Here is a 20,481-nt window from a genome sequence, read left to right as displayed (position 1 = left end):
CATGTCCCTTTTGACCAAGTTTCGCCACACCATCGAGTTTCAGTGAGTTGATCGTCGTTTGTGGTTTGAATTTTATGGTCAAAAGCAAGAAAATACATTTTTTTATGTGTTCCCTCGAGAAGATATTTCATGGATGTGATGCCGGGAGATACGATTGTCCGAACATACAGGAAGGGTTGGTCAGTCAGATGGAAATTTAAAATTCCCATTTCGCCATCCGTTATTATTGTAAAATTTGATTTAAAAAGTCCCAAGCTTCTATTTTCAGTTCGTAGGGTTACGTCTTGTTGAAGATTTTCAGAAACTCTTTACAGTTGAAAGATTAGACATTGTTGTAGGATTTCGATATAAGAAAGAAAGAGGGAAAAAGAACCAAAAGAAGACACATATTATTTATTCTACGTACATAATTTCCAAGAAAGATATTTATTTTTTAAGGCGTTAAATTTTAATATAACATCTTGAAACTATAAAATTAATTGTATATAGAGATGTTATATAAGGGAAATATAAAATTAAAGGAGAATCGAACCTCTGGTTTTAAACATCGTAACATAATGATGTTTAATTCGTTTAACTTTAAAATTTTAATTTTTCATTCTTAATTATATACCAGAGATAATGTGCCTAAAAAATTAGTATTTAATATTGAGAATCAAAGAGCAAAAATAATGATAGCTATTGAGGATATATTTCAAATTATTTTAAAACAAACTAGAAAAGTCGCAGCTTTAATGATCACCTATGTACGATCAATCGGGTGTATCTAACAAAATAGCGAGGAATAGATAACTCGTATCTAAATACATAGATATTCCACCAGTTCTAGAAATCAACAATTCGCCTGTAGTGATTTATCAATTTCGAGGTGCAGGTGGTCCAGCATGGACTTTTTTTACCATGGCCAATCAAGATGTCCCTGATTTTTTTTTTTTGAAGAAATAGTAAATCTTTCCAAAGACGATTATGAGTCCCGTTTCACCATGGCCGTAAAAGGGGAGATAACAAACAGATAACAGAAGGAACAATTTGTGATGAATAGAAGAGAAGACTGCATACAGTCTATACACAATGATGATAAAGAGATACTGGAAGAGAAACCATCATTAACCGATGAAACTGTGCTGGCCCTTCGACTTTAAGAAAATAATTCCACAAGAAGATAATCTGAATCTTTTATTGAACATTATTCATATGGAATGTTTATCCAAGTAATGCTTAATAACTCGAATAATCTCGAAGATATTTTAAAAAGTAGAAAGGATTAAAAACATATGAATATTGTTCCATCTTATGCACCGCATCGATTTTCCTGTTTCTAATTGAAACGAATGAATAACACAAATGACGTTATATGATCTGCCTTTTCCTGGTGCTCATGCAGACTTACAGAAATTGCACTATTTTTGATAAAATCTCGTATGTATTGATTATTCGGATGTAATGATCACTAAAATCCGAATTAGAGGAAATTATTACACATTAAAATGAGCGGAAAAGTTGTAAGAAAGTAAAATTGGTAAATGAATATTGAATGTACTCTGTAGAATAATAACATACTAGGTCATAACAATAAAATTATTCCAGTCCTAAACACCCTAGAGAAACAAAAAACAATTATTCATAAGGAATTTTAGTGGAATATATTTTAGATCAAGGAGACATAACTGATTCAAGAAAGCTTGAAGGAAATTAAAAGATATATTCCGAAACATCTTTACATGATAGTAGTACTTTATTCATTATGTTTCTATATTTTTAAAAATCCACTCATAATTAAATCAAAATGAACTATATTAAACACAAAATGTGTATTTAAAATCATCGTAAAGCATGAATGAAGAATCGTAGTTACCAAAGCAATTGTATGTAGTGTAATGATTCAGCTTCTTCCCTGGGTGACCAGTGTGACATTCCTTTTTCCCACACTCGATAATTTACATTCCGGACCATTCTTCATCAACGAAACTCCCACAGTGTTAAGTGCCTCCAGATTGCCAAATGGAAGACCCTCCTTTTAAGTACGGTCGTCTGGCCAATTAGTGCTAATCCAGATAAGGAACCACACTTGCGTTTCCCAGGGAAATAAATCGTGTCTTCGAAAGGCGACAGTGTCAAACACTCCAGATGTCCAGATGTCCTTCATTTTTCCCATTGTGGAGGGTGGATCATCAATGGACATTTCCCACGGGCGACCAGAGACGATTCAGGTTGTTCTGAACGGTGATTGGGTAACAGGGAGTGGACAGGAAAGGTGGAGTTTGAGAGAAAGATAAAAGGTGAGATTTTTCGGAAGAAGAGGGAGAGAAAGGAGCTTGGTATGAAGTGGACTTCTGAGAAAAATTCAACCCGAAGGAAATTCGGTGGATTCCTAGAGCTAACCCTTCAGTAGCCTGAGACGCCAACCGCCTGTTAGCTGTTCTTGTGAAGGCGTTTTCTCCAAATTTGTTCGAGGAACTATTCTTGTTTAAATTTCGTGCTATAAATAGCATCATTCATTTAACCTAGATGAGAAAAAGTTGTTTTTATGTAATAAAGCTGTAAATAAAGAATTTGATCATAACGCTACCTGTTATTGGATCGAGACTTTACAGTATTGTTAAAATTATGTTTAAACATATTTTTATTCTCTTAAAAATAAGATCAGCGAAAATTTAATCTTTTGAATTTTAAAGTTGTGTAAAAAAAGATTTTTAAATAACGAAATGCTCAGAGACTAGTGAGTTAAAACGTAAAATTTTTGATTAACTTTTAATTAGAATTTGAAAAATACCTTGTTAGTGAGTACTTGTGATCCATGAAGTAACTAGTAGCTGTGAGTCAGATACCTCTCTGTCTTGTTAAGTATTTTGAAGAATCTTCTTTCTTATACATATCATAATTCATGAAAGAAATAAGCCGGCTAAAAGATATTATAATATTCAAAATTTCTCTTGGAAAGCCGGAACGTAAATTCTTTTTATTTTCTTGTAAACAAATATACAAATAGAAAGCATTCAAAATAGAATTTTGAGATTTTTGACAAATCTCCACGTTTTAAATTTTCTTAAATCCGAAAAATGCATTTTTGGAATTTAAACATTCATTTTTGGAATTTGGGAAGACCACTCAATCAATATGTGTGGTCTTCCCAAAACTTTCCAACTTACTGTCTAATAAAGATATTATCCTCTCTCCTCTCATAAAATTGTGGACATTGAATAACGCAACAAAGGTCGTGTGTAGCATTTGCGAATAGTTAAGAAATATTGATCTTGGCGCTAATCAAAACATTTTTACTGAATCAGCATTGACGATTAATCGCTGGGATGGGGTTAATCCACAAGCACTAGACAATCTAATATATAAAAATCTCGTGTCACGGTGTTTGTGTTCGCACTCCTCCGAAACGGCTCGACCGATTTTTATGAAATTTATGTGTATTTGGTAGGTATGAGAATAGGTCGTAAAGTATATTTCATAACGCTAGGTAATTAGAGTGTCCCTATCCAATTTTTTTTTCTATTTTTTTTTTTGACAATTTTTTTTTTTGTATTTTTTTTTATTTGGCATCAAAAAATATCTATAACCTCAAATTTTCACCCTCCCATTTTTTAATTGCGATTTTAGTATTTTTGTATGAACTATATCCAAATAATTAACCCGCCGTTAATAAAGCTCAATGTGTTTGTGTGTGTGTGTGCTGGCGCTCTACTGACCATACCGTTTTACCTACAGCTGCCAAATTTGGCATGTTTATACCTTGGAGGCAGGATATGTGCACCTTGGTGCAATTTTTAAAATTTTTTAAATAGAATTTTAATTAATTAAAAATCAATCGAAATTTCGGCGTTTTTCCGCTATACGTTCCGAAAATATTATAGAACAAAATTGATTTTTGCATCAAGTTAAAGTTCAAAAAATGATCTTTTTAATGATAACAGTGCTTTAACCTATAATTAAGTTCTTATTTTTAACGAATTTTTAAAGATATATTTTAACCATATTTTTCAACACCATATTTCGCACAAAATAAAAATAAAATTTAACTTGCACCAGCACGTTACGCGCTCATAGGAAATGTTATATAATTATTAGCTTTTATCAACATGTTGCCATCATATAAATTAAAAAAAATTGTTATTGTAAATTAAACATACAAAAATGTAATTTCCAGCATGTGTCTGAATGAAATGAAATAAATATGAAATAGGATATTTTATAAAAAGTTAATACAAAGTAAAGATTTCTATGATCTTTTACAATACCTAAATTATTAATTCCATAAATCAGTTATACTTAAGTTAAACATGGTTTAATATATATCCTTTCAATTCAATGCCCAACGGCTAATTTGTAAACCTTCAATAATAGAAATGCATGTAGTAAAATTGTCTAATTGAAGTAAACAATTATGTTTTATATAACTTGAATCTATAAATATTCTAATAAATGACGAATGTTTATCTAGATCCTCTGCTCTGCGAATCATATTTAACAAAATATTCTTGAGATACAGATATTTAAAATAAAAACAGTTGATTTCCAATCAACTAAATTAGTCTCTAAAACTGACTTATTTATGAATATTTAAATATCACTATTTAATAAAAATGGGTGATTTTAGACCACTTCATCGACCATTTCAAAGATGATATCTCAATCAGCGCCTAGAGTTTCTTACGACTTATTGGCCTAGGATTATGAAAATGTTGATTGTTCTAAACTATTCTATTCAAAAGTTCGTAAATCGATCATATCTGACATCAAAAGATAGATCATTTACTTATTTAAAAGTTGCAGTGTCAAGAATATTTCGAGAATATGATCCCTTTAGGACCAAAGGACTGTATAAAATTTAGATTTCATAACTTTTTTAAGTATATTTATAAACAAAATAAAAAATATATATTTAACGTCATTTAAATCCTTTTGAAAATAAAACTAAAAACTGAATGTTATGATGAATCTTTGTAGAATAATTCTTAAGATACTACAAAAATTATGAAAATTATTCTGTTGTGCCCGTATGACTTAAATACTGAACGATTCTGTTTTCAGTACTCATATTTAAAAAAAATATCCGTGGTTTCAGTAAAAAAATGTTTTTCATATTGATTGCAGTTTAATCTTACGGGCTCTGATTGAACATTAGAGAGAGAGATAGTACATTATGGTTTAAGATCGTTTTAAAAGTATGAGTAAATTATATGACTATCAAAATTTGAAACTTAAAATATTTTGATGAAGAAGCAATTAAAAACACATAAAATATTCATATGTAACGAAATTTTAAAAATCATTAAGTCGGCGAACCGGCTGGTTGCCAAAGGCGGCTAGTTAATATATATATTGAAATAATGTAGATATTTGATGTGTATTTTGAATTAATATAGATAGTCGATGTTATCTTGATACCAGATAATTGAAACTGACATACATTTTACAAACACCAAATAATTGATGTGTATTTTAGACTTTTCTAATGAAATAAAATCACAATTCGACATTGAACTCTAATTATAGACACAAAATCACGTATCAAATTACAGGTATTTAAGTCACTGTGTTTAAATGTTTGTGAAAATACAGACCGACAGATAGTCAACCTCTTTGGTGGATTTGGTTCCAAATTTGATGCAGATATACACTTTAGATACTAAATCTATGTATTAAATTTTATTCACCTGCTTCTTTTCATTTTGTAGTTATCCTATCTCCGCACCGAAATTATAGATTTTTTTAAAAAAATTTTTGGCTGAAATCTATGCAGATAAATTTTTGCCTATCACTATGTCTGAATAGAAGTGCACGCTATATCTTTGAAACGTAAAGAGTAAAAATTAATGTAAAGCATAAATAAAATTAAATAATCAGTTTCAGCATCTAAGTGTAAATCTGTATCAAGTGTAAATCAAGTAATCCAGATTAACTGCTTATCGATCTATACATATACTGCGTGTGCATTAACGAATGAGTTACCGGAAAGAAAAACACACATTTACTATTTTATCCTAAAGATCATATTCTCAAATTCATTCATGTTGATTAACGTGATAACGCTTATAGCCTATATATTGTATGTAGATTGTAACGTGCATGAGAAAAAACAAACAAACAAACAAAAAACGCTAAAAATTTCTACAGAGACCCTGCAGAACTTTGAGCTATGGTACTCAGTTAATTTCCTGGATAATAAATGGTTGCTGAGAAGAGTTTTTCAAAATTTTAATTTTTAATGAATTAAAAAATTAATAGACATTTTAAAATCCTTATCCAATACCACAAATTCTTATCGAATACAAATCCTTATCCAAAAATTAGCTCCACCGTGATAACTTCTGAGAATATTATCCCGGTGGAGCTATTTTTACACTTTTAAACCCCCCAAAATTAATTACCAATATAATTTACAAGAAATTTTTTCCATGATTTTTATAATTTTTTCAAAAATTAACTATACACCTTTTGATGTGACATATTTTTACAATTCATTCACTGGTGGAATACTCAGCATTTGATTTAATTTTGCAGACGAACTTTCCCGCGTAACTTTCAATCAAAACAGTGGGAGTGACTCTTCAAAACATTCATGCGCATTCTCTAATAAAAAACTTATTTTTCTACCTCTGCAAAAAATTATAGACGTTGGACGAAGTGACATTGCCGAACAATAGTTATGGCATAATATAGATCTTTGGCACAAATCTAACATTTTTACTGAATTTAAATTCAGCTCAGGCATCGTCCTCGTCATCTGACCGCGGTTCAAAATGACGAGGTCCGTCCCAAAATAGCCCTAGAGTTGCTGTAAAACAGACCGTGAATATAACTAAACTAAACTCACCTAGTTCTTTTTGTTTTGTTATTACCGTTTTCATTTCTTCTCGGACAGCTGGATAAATATACTTTATTTGAATGTATTTCGTCCTCGTCCAAAATTTGATAGAACTCTACAAATTTAATGTGAAGTTCATATATTAAATTTCATTCATCTAGCTCAAAGCGTTTTTTGAGTTGTGTTCACATATCGACAGATGTAATTCCAAAATTCCGAAATTTCCAAGTTCACATTCTGATGATAACATACTTTTTATTTGTATACTTCGCATAAACGAATCACTTTTCAATAATATTTAATTTTCAAGATTAACTTGCATACTTTTATATTTAAAGGATGTATCTTACATTTTGTATTATTTTAATTTATGACTAACTCTTGATCATTCAGTGGTTTTTCGTGAGCAGAATGTTGTTGGATAGCTTCAATCACAAATAAATGAATATTTTAACACAAATAACAACAACAAAAAATAACGAATAGATTCATTTGTTTGTAGCAAAGCAAGCTAAATTTTAAGTACAGCAATTTGTTGTTAAATACATCATAATTTTAGGTGTACTGTGTACCCTTTATTGTAAATAAAAATTTAAAAAGTTTTTTCTCTCTGCTGTTTTAAATTATCCCAAGAATTCGCCTATTCGAGGTTGTTTCGCCACGCAATTCCGTGGATAATACATTGTAATATTATGAATTTCTTAATTTGAATTAGAAACGACGGCGAAATGGCATTGTAAAAATGCAGACGGTAAATAAAATTAAAGTGAAAACATTGCACTCCGCTGTTTTGGATTGAGGGTTCAAATTTCCTTTTTGCTTTTTTATTAATAGCGTTCAGATACGCAGAAGGAAACGGATCGGAAAATAAACAACGTGTTCCTAGACTTACTCAATATTTGACGCACAATTTGATTCACAACTTAGCGGTGATAACCGCAAGCGAAATATAATCTGTCTGATTCGTTTCCTTTATTGAAATAGCATATTCGAAGACAGACAACAGACGTGACTCTAAAAGTAGCTTTTTCTTGGATTTAAATTGGGGAGATCTCAATGTGGAATTTTTTTTATGTTTTCAGTTTTTTTCCTTTTTGACGCTTTGTACATCATAAAGATAAAAAAACCTAATTATTGAAGTAACAATAAGATTTTTTTTAATTGTAATAAAATGTCATTCTTAAAATTAGCCTATAATATGCAATATAGAGTAAATACTTAAAATTTCAAAATTCCTTGAAAAAGCCAAAATATGATTAAAAAAATAGTTAAATTATTGTGTTATATCTGCGATTGTGGGGATTGGAGTCAAATCATAACTTACCTAAAATCCGCAATATATTATTATCATTAGCTGCTGGTAAAATTGAACGCAATCATTTTGTGGTTTGATACATTATAATTAATTAATTATTCATTTTTGGCCTTTCATTTTATAAATATGACAGTTTAAAATTAAATATAAAGTCAAGTAGCGTAGAAGAGTGCGGATTGAACTAAAATTTTTCTCACAGTGTAATACTTTTATTCACAAATAAAAAAAAAGATTCCTAATTTTGCCCATAGATGGCATTGCTTTTCAAAGACAGCAAAAAACGTTCTATAGATCTCAATAATCGTTTATATATATGAACTGTTCAGGATTTTTGGATTAAACACGAATTTCTCATGCTATTCAGTCTTTTTTCACAATCAATACTACAGGACATCCGGATTGAATCGGATTACGGTTTAGATGTGATTGGAGTTAACAACATGCGCACACATGTAAATTAAAAGAAAAATGATTTCCTACCTCCTAGTGACGGAAGAAAGTTTCTGTTATTCCTTGTCATGAATTTTTATGCTGCTTTTAAAGTACAATTCCATAACCAAGAAAAATTATGAATTCAGTTTCTTATATATGAAACATAGAGAAAAAAATTATTGCAATCTAGATTTTGATAAATCGTTAATTTTTAGACATTCATGAGTAGTGAAACACACACACGCTTTTATTAATAGAAGAGATAGAGATATCATATAAAAATTGATATTTAATGCATTGTTAGAAAAGTTAATACAATGTACAAACAATACGAGGAATTAAATGACAGAGGCATGAATATTGCAATATATAGCGCAATGTTTGGTTGCTCATAAGATGACATATGCAGATTCTTTTACTTGACTGACATCACAAGAATTGATTTAGGATAGACTCATGAATATTGCAATATATAGCGCAATGTTTGGTTGCTCATAAGATGACATATGCAGATTCTTTTACTTGACTGACATCACAAGAATTGATTTAGGATAGACTCATGAATATTGCAATATATAGCGCAATATTTGGTTGCTCATAAGATGACATATGCAGATACTTTTACTTGGCTGACATCACAAGAATTGATTTAGGCTCTTAATAAGGAGTTGATAATCTTCACTGGCGGATGTAAGTATTTTACAGTGCCAAATAGTCCGCATTATGATCAACTCTTTTATTAAACTGGTCAGTTTAGCTTCGTATTTCCTTAAATTTTAAATCTAATTAATAAAGTAATGATTTATTTTCTCCTAATTTCTTTAAGGCGGTTCTGCTATAAGAAAGGATTTCGAATCCGCGACCACCTGTTCACAAAATTCGAGAGTCCATCGCGAACCACATGGGGGGGGAAGGCAATAATAGGTAACTCCATAGTTGTTTGAAAGGGAAATCTGTTAACTTTCAATGACCTGCGAGATTTGTACCCAATACTTTCTCACATTAAAAAAAAATGTTGGCACATTCTCTCCCACAAAGAATTGTGGACCTTGGACAAGACTGTGAAGGAAGCAACTATTTGTTTTTGTTTTCAGAGATTTCTGCATATTTGTCATTCTTAATATAGTAAAAAAAAAAAAAAAACTGAATATACATTTTGGACATCTTTTCGACTGATTTAAACCAAAATTTGGCATGGAAATAAAATTTTAATAACATGAGCACAAATCAAATTTTATTTATTTAAGTCTTTGCGTTTTTTAGTAATCGTTTTTTCATGCATGCGAAAGCGACAAGTGGTCAAACCATTGATGGATTGAATTCAAAATTCGATAAGGACGGGTATTAAAACTATGTGCCAAATTTCAGTTTTCAAATTCAAATTTCTTTTAAATGCATGCGAAAGTGCAGGTGAGCAGAAGACCAAACTCTTGACTGATCTCCCAAAGATCAACATTTTAACTATCAAATGATTTTTTTTTATAAATTTGACAGAAATCATCAAATTTGGTGTAAAGACCACATATCAGATTTGATTCAAAATGTTTTTCATTTATCTTAGAAACAGCGAAACATAATTAAAAAAAAGTATTTTTCAAATTCAAGGAGGTCTGAAACATCGCAGATTGGTAAAAATCTCGAATTCGAATATTTTGATGATAATACTTTTTTTTTTAGTAAATTTCATATACAAGTTAGTTGAAAAGGGGAAAGCATATTCTAATATATTTGTCTGAATTCATCCCTTCATAATCTAAATGCTTAAAATTTATTTAAAAAGTTTCAATTTTTATGTACAAAATTAATTTTATCTGAAAACATACTGTCGCAAATAAATTAGATAATTATTAAATAGTTAAGTTGCATTGATCATTAATGAATGTAACTCTGGTTGAAAATCTTTCTGAAATAAAATTAAGGACTGACTACAAATGTGTGTGTAAAAATGAATATAATATTTCATTCTTCAAATGCAAAATTTATTTCATCTAATTTTTTTTTATATGAACCAGAATTTGATGAAACTTGATAGCTTATTTCATATCTTTAAGAAATGCATGGAATTCTCGTTCAAAAACATTATCACGAAAGACTAATGTTAAACGCAGTGGAATAATACTCAAGCGAAAATGGAAAATTGCGATTTTATACTTTTCAGCAAAATCTGCAAGAGAAACATTCAATCCGGATAAAATCATCTTTGAGCGTGCAAGAGGGGCCGTAGCTGAAAAGCAAGGCAAAATTAGTTATACTAAGAATAAGTAACCAGAAATCATCAAACATCGAACTTCGCATTAGCATTAATCAGATCTGAATAACATTCCATTCCGCTGAAATAGAAACCACTCTCTAGGAGGTCGAATACATCCCCCTTCCCAACCGTCGAACAAACTAAAAGGAGAGAAAAATGTACAGAACAAAAGCGGGAGGATTAGAGTGGCCCACACTGCAGCAGGACTCCAAATGCATCTCTTACGCGAAAGATAATGCAAGACATCGCATTTACAAGTAGAAAAATCTCCCTGAGCCTTCATTTAAAGTATCGCAAACGAGCCTCCCCTTCGATGGAAAAAGAAAAACAGCAACAAATTGGGCTCTGGGAACAGACGCCGAGCTAGAGAGAGAGAGAGAGAGAAGGAGAAACAGACCTAAAAAGGAAATATATCGACGTCGTGCCTCTTCCCCCCACCAGGGGACGTCTCTGTCGATCCGACGGACCCAAAGTCCTCCCTTGCGCATGCGCCTGATCCGGGAGGCGAGAGGATGTTGATCCCTCCTCCTCTCCCGGAATGTATCGCTCCGGAATCGTGGGTCGATGGAAAATCCAGCCTTTCAGAGCGAATCGCGACGGCAACGTGGGTGAAACTCTTCAAACGAAGGACAGCGTGCGGAACAGAATGTGGGACAGAATGGCGGACGACAGAGAAAAGGGACATCCCTAGGAGAGTGGTCGAAACATCCCCTCGGTGGGATTTTTACCCGTTCCCCCCACGAGACGGGCCTGAAAGGGTCAGGACCTGCTGAAAAGTGTGTCAAACTGACTGCAATCGTGTTTCTCCTCTGGAGTTCTCTACTTCCCCAAACCGCGGATCGTCGTTTAGATCTTCTGAAGAGAGACTGGATCTTTTGAACTACCGTAAAGGAATTTCGTGAGTGTAAAAAGTCTCGTAGTTTTTGGTGCATTAAAAAGACCCCAAGACCGTTTAATGGAATGCTAGATGACCTTGCCTAACAGAACTTTTGTAAAGAAAGTTTGGTAAAATTTGGTGAGTGGTGTCTGTGAAACTGCTTGTCACAATTTATGTGGATAAAAACTCAAGCAATTTCGGTTTAGTAAGATAGTATAAGTTTTGGTCTCTAGAATACCAGATTATTATTTGACTTAATTTCTGCGAAAAAGGCTAGAAATCTTGTGAATTAAAGATACAAGTTTTATTTTACCCAATTTTAGACGTTAAAAGATCATTACTTGATAAATTTTATATTAAACAAAATCACATCACTTGTCGAAGGCAACCGTTTGCAGTGTTTTTGAGCAACTTTTTGAGAAGCGTTAGTGGGTGTTATACAAAAGTAGGAAGATTTGTAACTCCAGTGCATTAAAATTGTAGAACATTTACAAGGGCTGACAAAAAAGATAAATTTCAAGAGCTTTTGGATATTTAGTAGACATTTTGTACTATTGCCACTGAATTTTTTTTTTGTCGAAATCCATACACTTAGGAAAGGAATAGTCGCTTCTCTTAGTACATATTAATAAAGCATTTTTCCAAAGATACAGAAAACAATCAATTTGAAAAATTAAATCAATGATTAAGATATTCCTCTTTTCAAAATTAAAGTTACATCTCAAACTGCATGAAGCCGATGGGGGATTTAATGTTAGTTTTAACTGCATTTGAAATTTGCTTGCTAGCCACATGTTCTTTCTTTTTTGGAAGTTCTCAGTGCTTAGGATAAACAAGCTGTTGGAATTCTAAGCCCTGACGAGACATGCGAGTGACTAAACAACGAAGAGCGCGGCGCTATTTGTGTATCTACCAAGTGTATGACAGTCACGAACTGTGCCAATCCGAAACTTGTAGTCAGTCTGAAGCATCAAGAGCGTGTAGATTCTGTGGATTCTTTTCTATACCCCACTTGTCAGCGGTTCTACAAACTTTGTCTTCTAGTAGAAGGAAAGGCTTAGCACAACAGATTAGATTAGAAAGCAAGGGCAATTTGCAGCCTTTGAAAAAAATTCTTTGGAAAGCTTGAAATACGAAACAATCAATTGCTCTTCTCTCTTCATCAATTTATAAGTGTTCGTTCTATTAGCACTCAAGAAGTTTTACTCCTTGCATGTTTGGTTACAGAAATACAACCTTATTCTTACCTTTCATATAGTATAATCCAGCACTTGATGATAACGGATACTTTCCGATATCCGACTCGACATTCTCGGCAACACACTAATTTTTAATGATGGAACCTTGCACTGTTCTATATCTTGCACCAGGTTGTTGACAGACTTTATTGAAGCTTCAGGATAACCTTTCTGTTCTTTTTTCTTTCAAAGCACCTTATCTATTCATCAGCGTTGATGCTCAGGACACTGGGGTGAAGATATTAGGCATAAACAGAAAAGTTTCGACATTTGTCTTTAAGCCGAATCCTATCGGCTTGATTTCAATCCATCGAAGTATAATTCACAGGTGCTACCATCCAGAGTGCTTGATCACCCCTTAAAAAAACTGACTACAAGGTAAACAGACGGACACGTGGAATATTAATCGAAATGAAATCGATGAACAGCTTGAACTTTTTAAATTAGGAAACAGAGCGGAGGGAGTTATGCTTTGATAGAGGCCGTAGAAGCCATGAAATACAAGTGCCTCCTCGGACTGGTAATTGGCTGCTTAAGCTTTCTCACTTCTATAGGTAAGGTCTTATTTTCTGCTTTTTTCAATTCTATTTTTGATGAATTTGAGAACGATTTTTAGCGGTTACTTTCAGTATCCACTGACGTACAGAAGTATCAAGGCAATGAACTCGATAACATTAATTATCCCTTTCAGTGCGCTCCCTTTACCTCAAAACTATAAATTATTAACAAATGGATCATAAATTCACATTTCAAGAGTGGTAGAACATATTCAATAACTTTAAATGAAGAAAGAATTTGTTTTAAAAATTTTGAAGAAGAACATGTCAAATAGGAAATGATTTTGTAAATGCTATTTTGTTTATCCAAATTCTTTATTTTCTGCTTTCTTCTATTTTTTATGAAATTGCGAATGAATTTTAGTTGTCATTTTCAGTATCCTTAGATCACCATGCAGTTGTCACTAATTTATATTACCTATCATCTTTATTAGGGCGATGAACTCGATGAGCCTTTCAGTGCCTTTACCTCAAAACTATTATATTATTAACGATTGGATCTTAAATTCACATTTTAAGAGTGGTAGTATATATTCAATGACTTTAAATCAAGAAAAAGTTCGTTTTAGAAATTTTGAAGAAAAACATACCAAATCAGAAATGACTTTATAAAGGCAGTTATATTTATCTCAATTCTTTATTTTATTATCATAAATATGATTGTCTTTTTAGGAATTAATTAATCTTACTTAGCTGTGTTTTCTTAAACTCCTGATGATGGTTAGTCATAGAATTCACCGTTCACAAAGAGTTGCGATATAGATTCAACGATTTTCACCTATGAACGTTGCTAACGATTTTGATAGGATTATCAAATTGAATAAATACATAGAAGTTTAAAAATAGTTTAAGAATCAGAATGAGATACAAAATTTTCTATCGCATAAAGAGATTCATTTATGATTTTTATCCCCATTTTTGATATCTCTGAGCTACTAAAACACAGAAAAATTGGTAATTTTATGAAGTATTCGAATACAGCAGATGCTAGAATTTAATTTGTAAATTCACCTATTGTTTGAAAATTTTGATAATTATACAAACAAAAATAACAGAGGATATGTAGGAGAAAGGCTTTAAGATTATAAAAAAAGTACATTTAAGAGGCATGATACATCAGATGAGATTGAACTTAGTAATTTTTTTTAGTATTTCTTGAAAACTTTTGAGAAATTCTAATAACTATGTTTTCATCTGATCTTAACAAGATTTGGTATGAACACATATAAACAGTTTATAAAAGCAATTTTTATAAACAGTTTTTTGTTTTTGTTTCTACAAACAGAGTTATACAGAATAATACAGTTGACTAAAGAACTCGTAGCCATTAATGGTAATTCTATATTTACTTTTACCTTCTTATAAAAGTAATTTGAACAAATATTATGCTATAAAAAAACTGACTGATTGCAACAGACATCATTAGTTTATGATGCAAAAGTGTGAAATTGGAACATAAATTTTCATTCGTTTTGATCACTCCAATATTGAGGGTTTCTTTTTTTAAAAATCATAGCTTTAAGGCATATTCATTTACATTTATATCCTAAATTTATCACATCGACAAATTGTTATCTTTTATAATTTTTGGTGGATTACAAGTTCAAAATAAAACAGCTTTACAGGTCCTGGCAGAATATATCAGATAACATTATCTCAAGTAGAAAGATTTGAAATTTAGATATTCAGTTGGATCATTTTACCATCGATATTAATTTTTTCCAAACCTCAGTTGTTAGTTAAATTTATTCAAATTTATATTCTAAAGTTTTCAGATTGATAGTTTAGTTTTACGACTCTTGTGTTATACCAGTTCAATATATTACAAATTTACAGTTCCCGATTGAATTAAAAAATATGGGATAGAATATTCATTTAAAAAAAGTTATTAAATTTATATTTAATAACTTTTTTTCGAACCTATATCTCGTATATTTCTAACCTTTAATTCATATCCCAGATATTTAAGGATAGCGGTTTTATATAAATGCAATTGACATGAGTATAAATGCAATTGACATGTTTAACATCATTAAGATAAGGCGTCCTATGCTTTTAGGAAGTAATTGCATAAAGTTTATATGATAATAATGCTGAAAAAAGTTGTCAGAGAAATATTTTATTTCTTATGGCAAAAAAAAATTATAAATATGTTGAACAATAATTTAATGAATATTATATATATTATGCATCTAATCATGTAATTCGATTACATGAAAAAATAACAAAAATATCTTTTAAATATTAATTAAAAATCATTTAAAAGAAGAACTTTGGGTTTAAATAATTAAAATTTTTTTGTTTGAATATTATTGATAAAAAAATAAAATCGGAAAAGAGGTATTAACCGAAAAAATGCTACTTTAATTGATTTAATGTAATATCATATAGACGCTAATCAAGTATTTGGTATTTATAATAAAGGACGAATGATGATGGAAGTGTAGAAAAAGACAATACAACCTCATTAGTTCTCCTATAAATGTACTGAAATTATACCTTATGGTGGATTCACCAAGGAAAACTAAATTATATGAATGCATTATATGAAAAAGGAATATCATATGATTGAATGAATAAAAAATTTAGTCGATTAACCTTAAGGTAATAATCTTTCCAAAAATTCATAAAATCCAAACTGCAATCGTAATGACACTTAAGAATTGTAACTGATTTGGAACTTTGATAATCTTCTAAAACTACTTACAATATTATTCAACAAATACATAAGGAGATGTACAAATACCAAGGAGATGTACAACAAATATCTAAGAATACCTACGGAGAGGTCATTCAATATCTTTAAAAATTAACAATTCAGCTTTAAAAAACAAGGTCGAATTTTTTTAAATGCTGGTGAAATTCGTTTTTTACTTCGTTCTGTATGATGATACAAAAAGAAAGTATTATAATCATTAACAAAATGTGAACTCGTGATTTTAACAAATTTCTGTGAATCCGAAAAACACATTTTCAAATTATAACTGTCCATCTATCTGTCAGTCAGTCAGTCTGTGAACACAATAATTCAAAAATGATTTGAGCTAGATTGATGAAATTTGCACATAGTCTCTACTTAAAATTTATATATTTCTATCAAAATTGAACGAAATCTATTCAGAGGAAGTTTGTTTGTCTGTCTGTCCGAATATAACAAGATAACTACAAAATGAAGCGAGTTTTTTTTAAAAAATATGGTACACCAATTTAACATCAATAGAGTAGATATGTATTAAATTTTAAAGCAAACCTGTGAAAGAATTGGTTGTTTGTCAGTCTGTACTTTTACAAGTATGTAAAAGCAATAACACAGGAACGTACCGACTAAAATATAGGAAATAGAGTATATGAGTTTGTTACCACAATTGTGGTTGTGCGTCAAATTTTGTTTCTAATTGGCCAGAAGAAAGGCACCCAAAATATATATTGGGATTTTTAATACTTATGTATTAACAGCATTCTAGAGATTATTTACAAAGATAATAGCAAAGTATTGCACTCTAACAATTCATTTGTAATGATGGCTTACCGATGATATACGGTTAATAGTACGCAGGGAAATTTATTGGAGAGTATGCAATAAAGCTTCGGGGAGACCAAACCAGCTAGTTATTCGTATGTAAAATGATATGTAATATGTTCATCGAATCCAGGTGTGGTTTAAAATAGTCATAAAATATAGTACTTGTGATAGAAGGAATCTATGAAAAGAATTAAGAATCTTAATTTGTTAGTTTTTCAGAAAATTAACTAAAAAAAGTTATCAAAAAAGTTACTAATTTTTTCAAAATATTATTGACTTATATCTTCATAGGAAGTAGATTGTGTTCTTAGAATGACTTCTTAAATTTTTTTTCATGCAATTGGGTATAGTATTCTTGTATAAAGTATATTTCTTTTACTAGATATAAAATGTTCTTAGAAAAGAGTGTCGGATTTCAACCGAAACAATAAAAAATAAAAAAAAATTTTTCAAAGAAAATATAGATCCAAGGTAATTCTAAAAAACTGGTAAATTTGAATTTTTCATTTACCGTATTATTTTACTATCAATATTTCAATTTTATTTTTGTATCGATAGTTAAGTTTTGGTGAAAAATAAGCCCAGGGAAAAGGATTTTTTTAAATGAATACTTTAATTAATAAGGAAAGACTTTTATTTCTACTTTTTGATTATATCTACTGCTTGCAGTAGGAGTTACGCTTTTCCTTTTTTTTTTTGAATACCTTTATTTAAACATTTCAATACCGTATCATATTATTAAGATATCAGTCTTATTTTAAGTAGCGTAAATAAAAGGTAAAGATTAGAAAAAAAATAAAAATTAGAAAAAACCTGTGTAATGAAAAGTAAATTATCACATACATTTATAAAGTTAAAATCATAGCAGTATTCTAAATTTTATTCATATTTTAATTACAATCGCACACAAAAAACGACAGTTGCTTTAAAAGGAGAATAATTTATATATTTGGTTTAATTTTAAAATTTTAATACATAATTTGCAGTCTGCATATTAGTGCTTCCTTTTTGTTTCAAGAAATCTGGAGCCCATTGTACTTTAAAAAAGATTTGACTACGAGATTTTGTCGAATATCCACATTTCAGACTTACCGAAGAAGTCCGAAAAAAGACCAAAAGTGTTTTTTTTTTAAATCATCTATTGTATCTGACTGAACTCGATAACTTAAAAATGTAAAAAACCGGATGGAAGGAAATTATTTAGTTGAATAAAATAGTCATTGAGTTTAATAATCATTGAATTAAATTGATTGTCTGTAGGTACGTTTGTTAGCATGCACGTGAAGGTGATTACTCAAAGGAGCTACAGACGAGATGTATGAAATATAGAATTTGATGCTTATATTAATAATTTTCTATAGTGAAATTTAAGAAGTATTCTTCCAAAAAAAAAAACAATTTTCATCCTCTTCATTGCTTGATGAAGTTAAACACAAGATGTGCCATATTGTGTAAATATAGAAGGAAAAAAAATTGAGGAAAAAAATACTTTCGTCTGTTAGAAACGCTCAAATTATATAGGTTAACATATTTAAGATATACGAATCATATGTCTTATAAAAATGACAATTGGACTTTACAGTGATAACTCGGAGTATTAGCAATGATACTTATCATTTTGTGATCATGCCTAGATGTGAGCTAAATTGATTCTCAAAATGTTTTATATTAACTCGTTGGCTACAGCGTGATTCACCTGCGATTCACGCTTACAATATAATTAGTTCACTCCTAGTCTGTGTAGATGACCCATTCTCTTCTAGTTAAGAGACAGCAAAGAAGGACTCATAGAATAAAGTCGATGATCCAATCACAAGTATAAACCATGTTAGTGAATGTATTAAGTTTTAAAGTTTTAACTTTTTTGCTGATATAAATAATAGGATTCTATTTTTTTTTACCTGGTGAAAAAACAGAATCTTACGATTTTGACACTGATTGGTGCAGCTATTGTAAAGTTAAACCATTCACTCTCCCTTCAATGGAACTCGACTAATCCTCTGATTACTCAGTAGATAATTTTGCTCTCTTGTACCATTGCAGTATCTCATAAGCGATAACTAGAATTTTAGTTAATATTGAAGAACTCTAACTAAATATGCTATTAAAAAAGACCCATTGATTTCCCATTTGATTTAAAAATTATGTAAAACACATACTTCCTTCTTTCCCAGAATTTCCATTTTAGAGGGATATTTTGAGATTTCTTCGATCTTTAATTTAAAAGTAGAAATATATATTTCATTGTAAATATCCTATATTAAATTGGATAGAGACTATAATTATTGAGTAATAATTCAGATTCCATCTGAATTAAGATTAACGTATGCGTGCTTTCCTATCGTCATCAAATTATAATTTCTCAAGCTTATAAGATGAAGTTAAATCAGTCAAGGAGGCTATGATTCGATACAAAAATCACACATAATCCATAAATAAATATTCTATGAAATCTTAATTGAATCAGTTGGACAGAACATTTCAAAAACGAAAGGTAATAATCTAATTAGATAATAGAGGAAAAGACAAGGGTTTATTAATACATACTCATCTACTGTAGAAATTATATTAAACCTGTCATTTTATGAGACGCAAATGAAAATTTGCAAAACTTGTAATGATAACGCAAATATTAACTGACATATAATTATTACCAGCTAAAAATTTTTATTAAATTTAAAGAAATTTTAAAGAAATTTTTATAAAAAATTGCTCTTTTTGTATTTTATATTTCAACTGCAAACTAAGGGATACAAATTTTAAGTGCAGTCAAACTTTTTTTTGCGCTATGAATAAGGGCAACATAAAAGAAATACGAACATATATATATATATATATATATATATATATATATATATATATATAAATAAAACATAAAAACATTTCACATAATCAAATTGGCGGATGAAATGGATACATATGTAATGTGATATTAAAATACATTTGGATTTTCAGGCAACATTACGAATTGTTTTTTATTTCTTACTTCTTATTTATATAATGCAATTTATTGGTTCTTTTCATATACCATATAAAAATATTCGTAGAAAAAAATGACTGTTCGTAAATAAGTTTCAATATATATGCTTGTGATTTACACAAATTTTGGAAACTGAATTACATATACGAAAATAGACATTTTTAAATACTTTGTAAGCTATGGAATTTCTAATTGTTGAATAAGTTTCTTCAAATTTTACTCATAAATTTGCGGAAAATTTTAATAAAAGTTTCGTGGCAATTTATTGAAAAATAAACATTTTATTAACTTAAAATTACTTTTTCATGCATAGAACTATTATTTTATCATTAGTGTTGCCAAATAATTTAATAAAATTTTCTTAATAATTAATTAAAAAATGAACTTTTTGCTAACTTAAAATTATGTTTTCATGTATGAAAACTGTTATTTTATCATTAATACGAATAAAAATATGGCAGATATTTTATTTTATTTATTAGTTTTCGAGT

At 30.0% G+C, this 20,481-nt stretch overlaps 1 protein-coding gene across 1 annotated transcript in view; it reads left to right on the top strand.

Annotated features, from left to right (window-relative positions):
* The first annotated feature begins 12,888 nt into the window (after window positions 1-12,888).
* The window catches only part of LOC129976125 (acetylcholine receptor subunit beta-like 1), a 238,979-nt gene continuing 231,386 nt past the window's right edge, over window positions 12,889-20,481 (top strand). The window contains exon 1 of the mRNA XM_056089525.1: window positions 12,889-13,484. Coding sequence (XP_055945500.1) covers window positions 13,424-13,484 — 61 coding nt within the window. The 5' untranslated portion in view covers window positions 12,889-13,423. The remainder of the gene's footprint in view (window positions 13,485-20,481) is intronic.

Source organism: Argiope bruennichi, chromosome 7, assembly GCF_947563725.1.
Source record: "Argiope bruennichi chromosome 7, qqArgBrue1.1, whole genome shotgun sequence".
In the NCBI taxonomy this organism is placed as follows: domain Eukaryota; kingdom Metazoa; phylum Arthropoda; class Arachnida; order Araneae; family Araneidae; genus Argiope; species Argiope bruennichi.
This window is presented reverse-complemented; position numbering and strand designations above follow the sequence as displayed.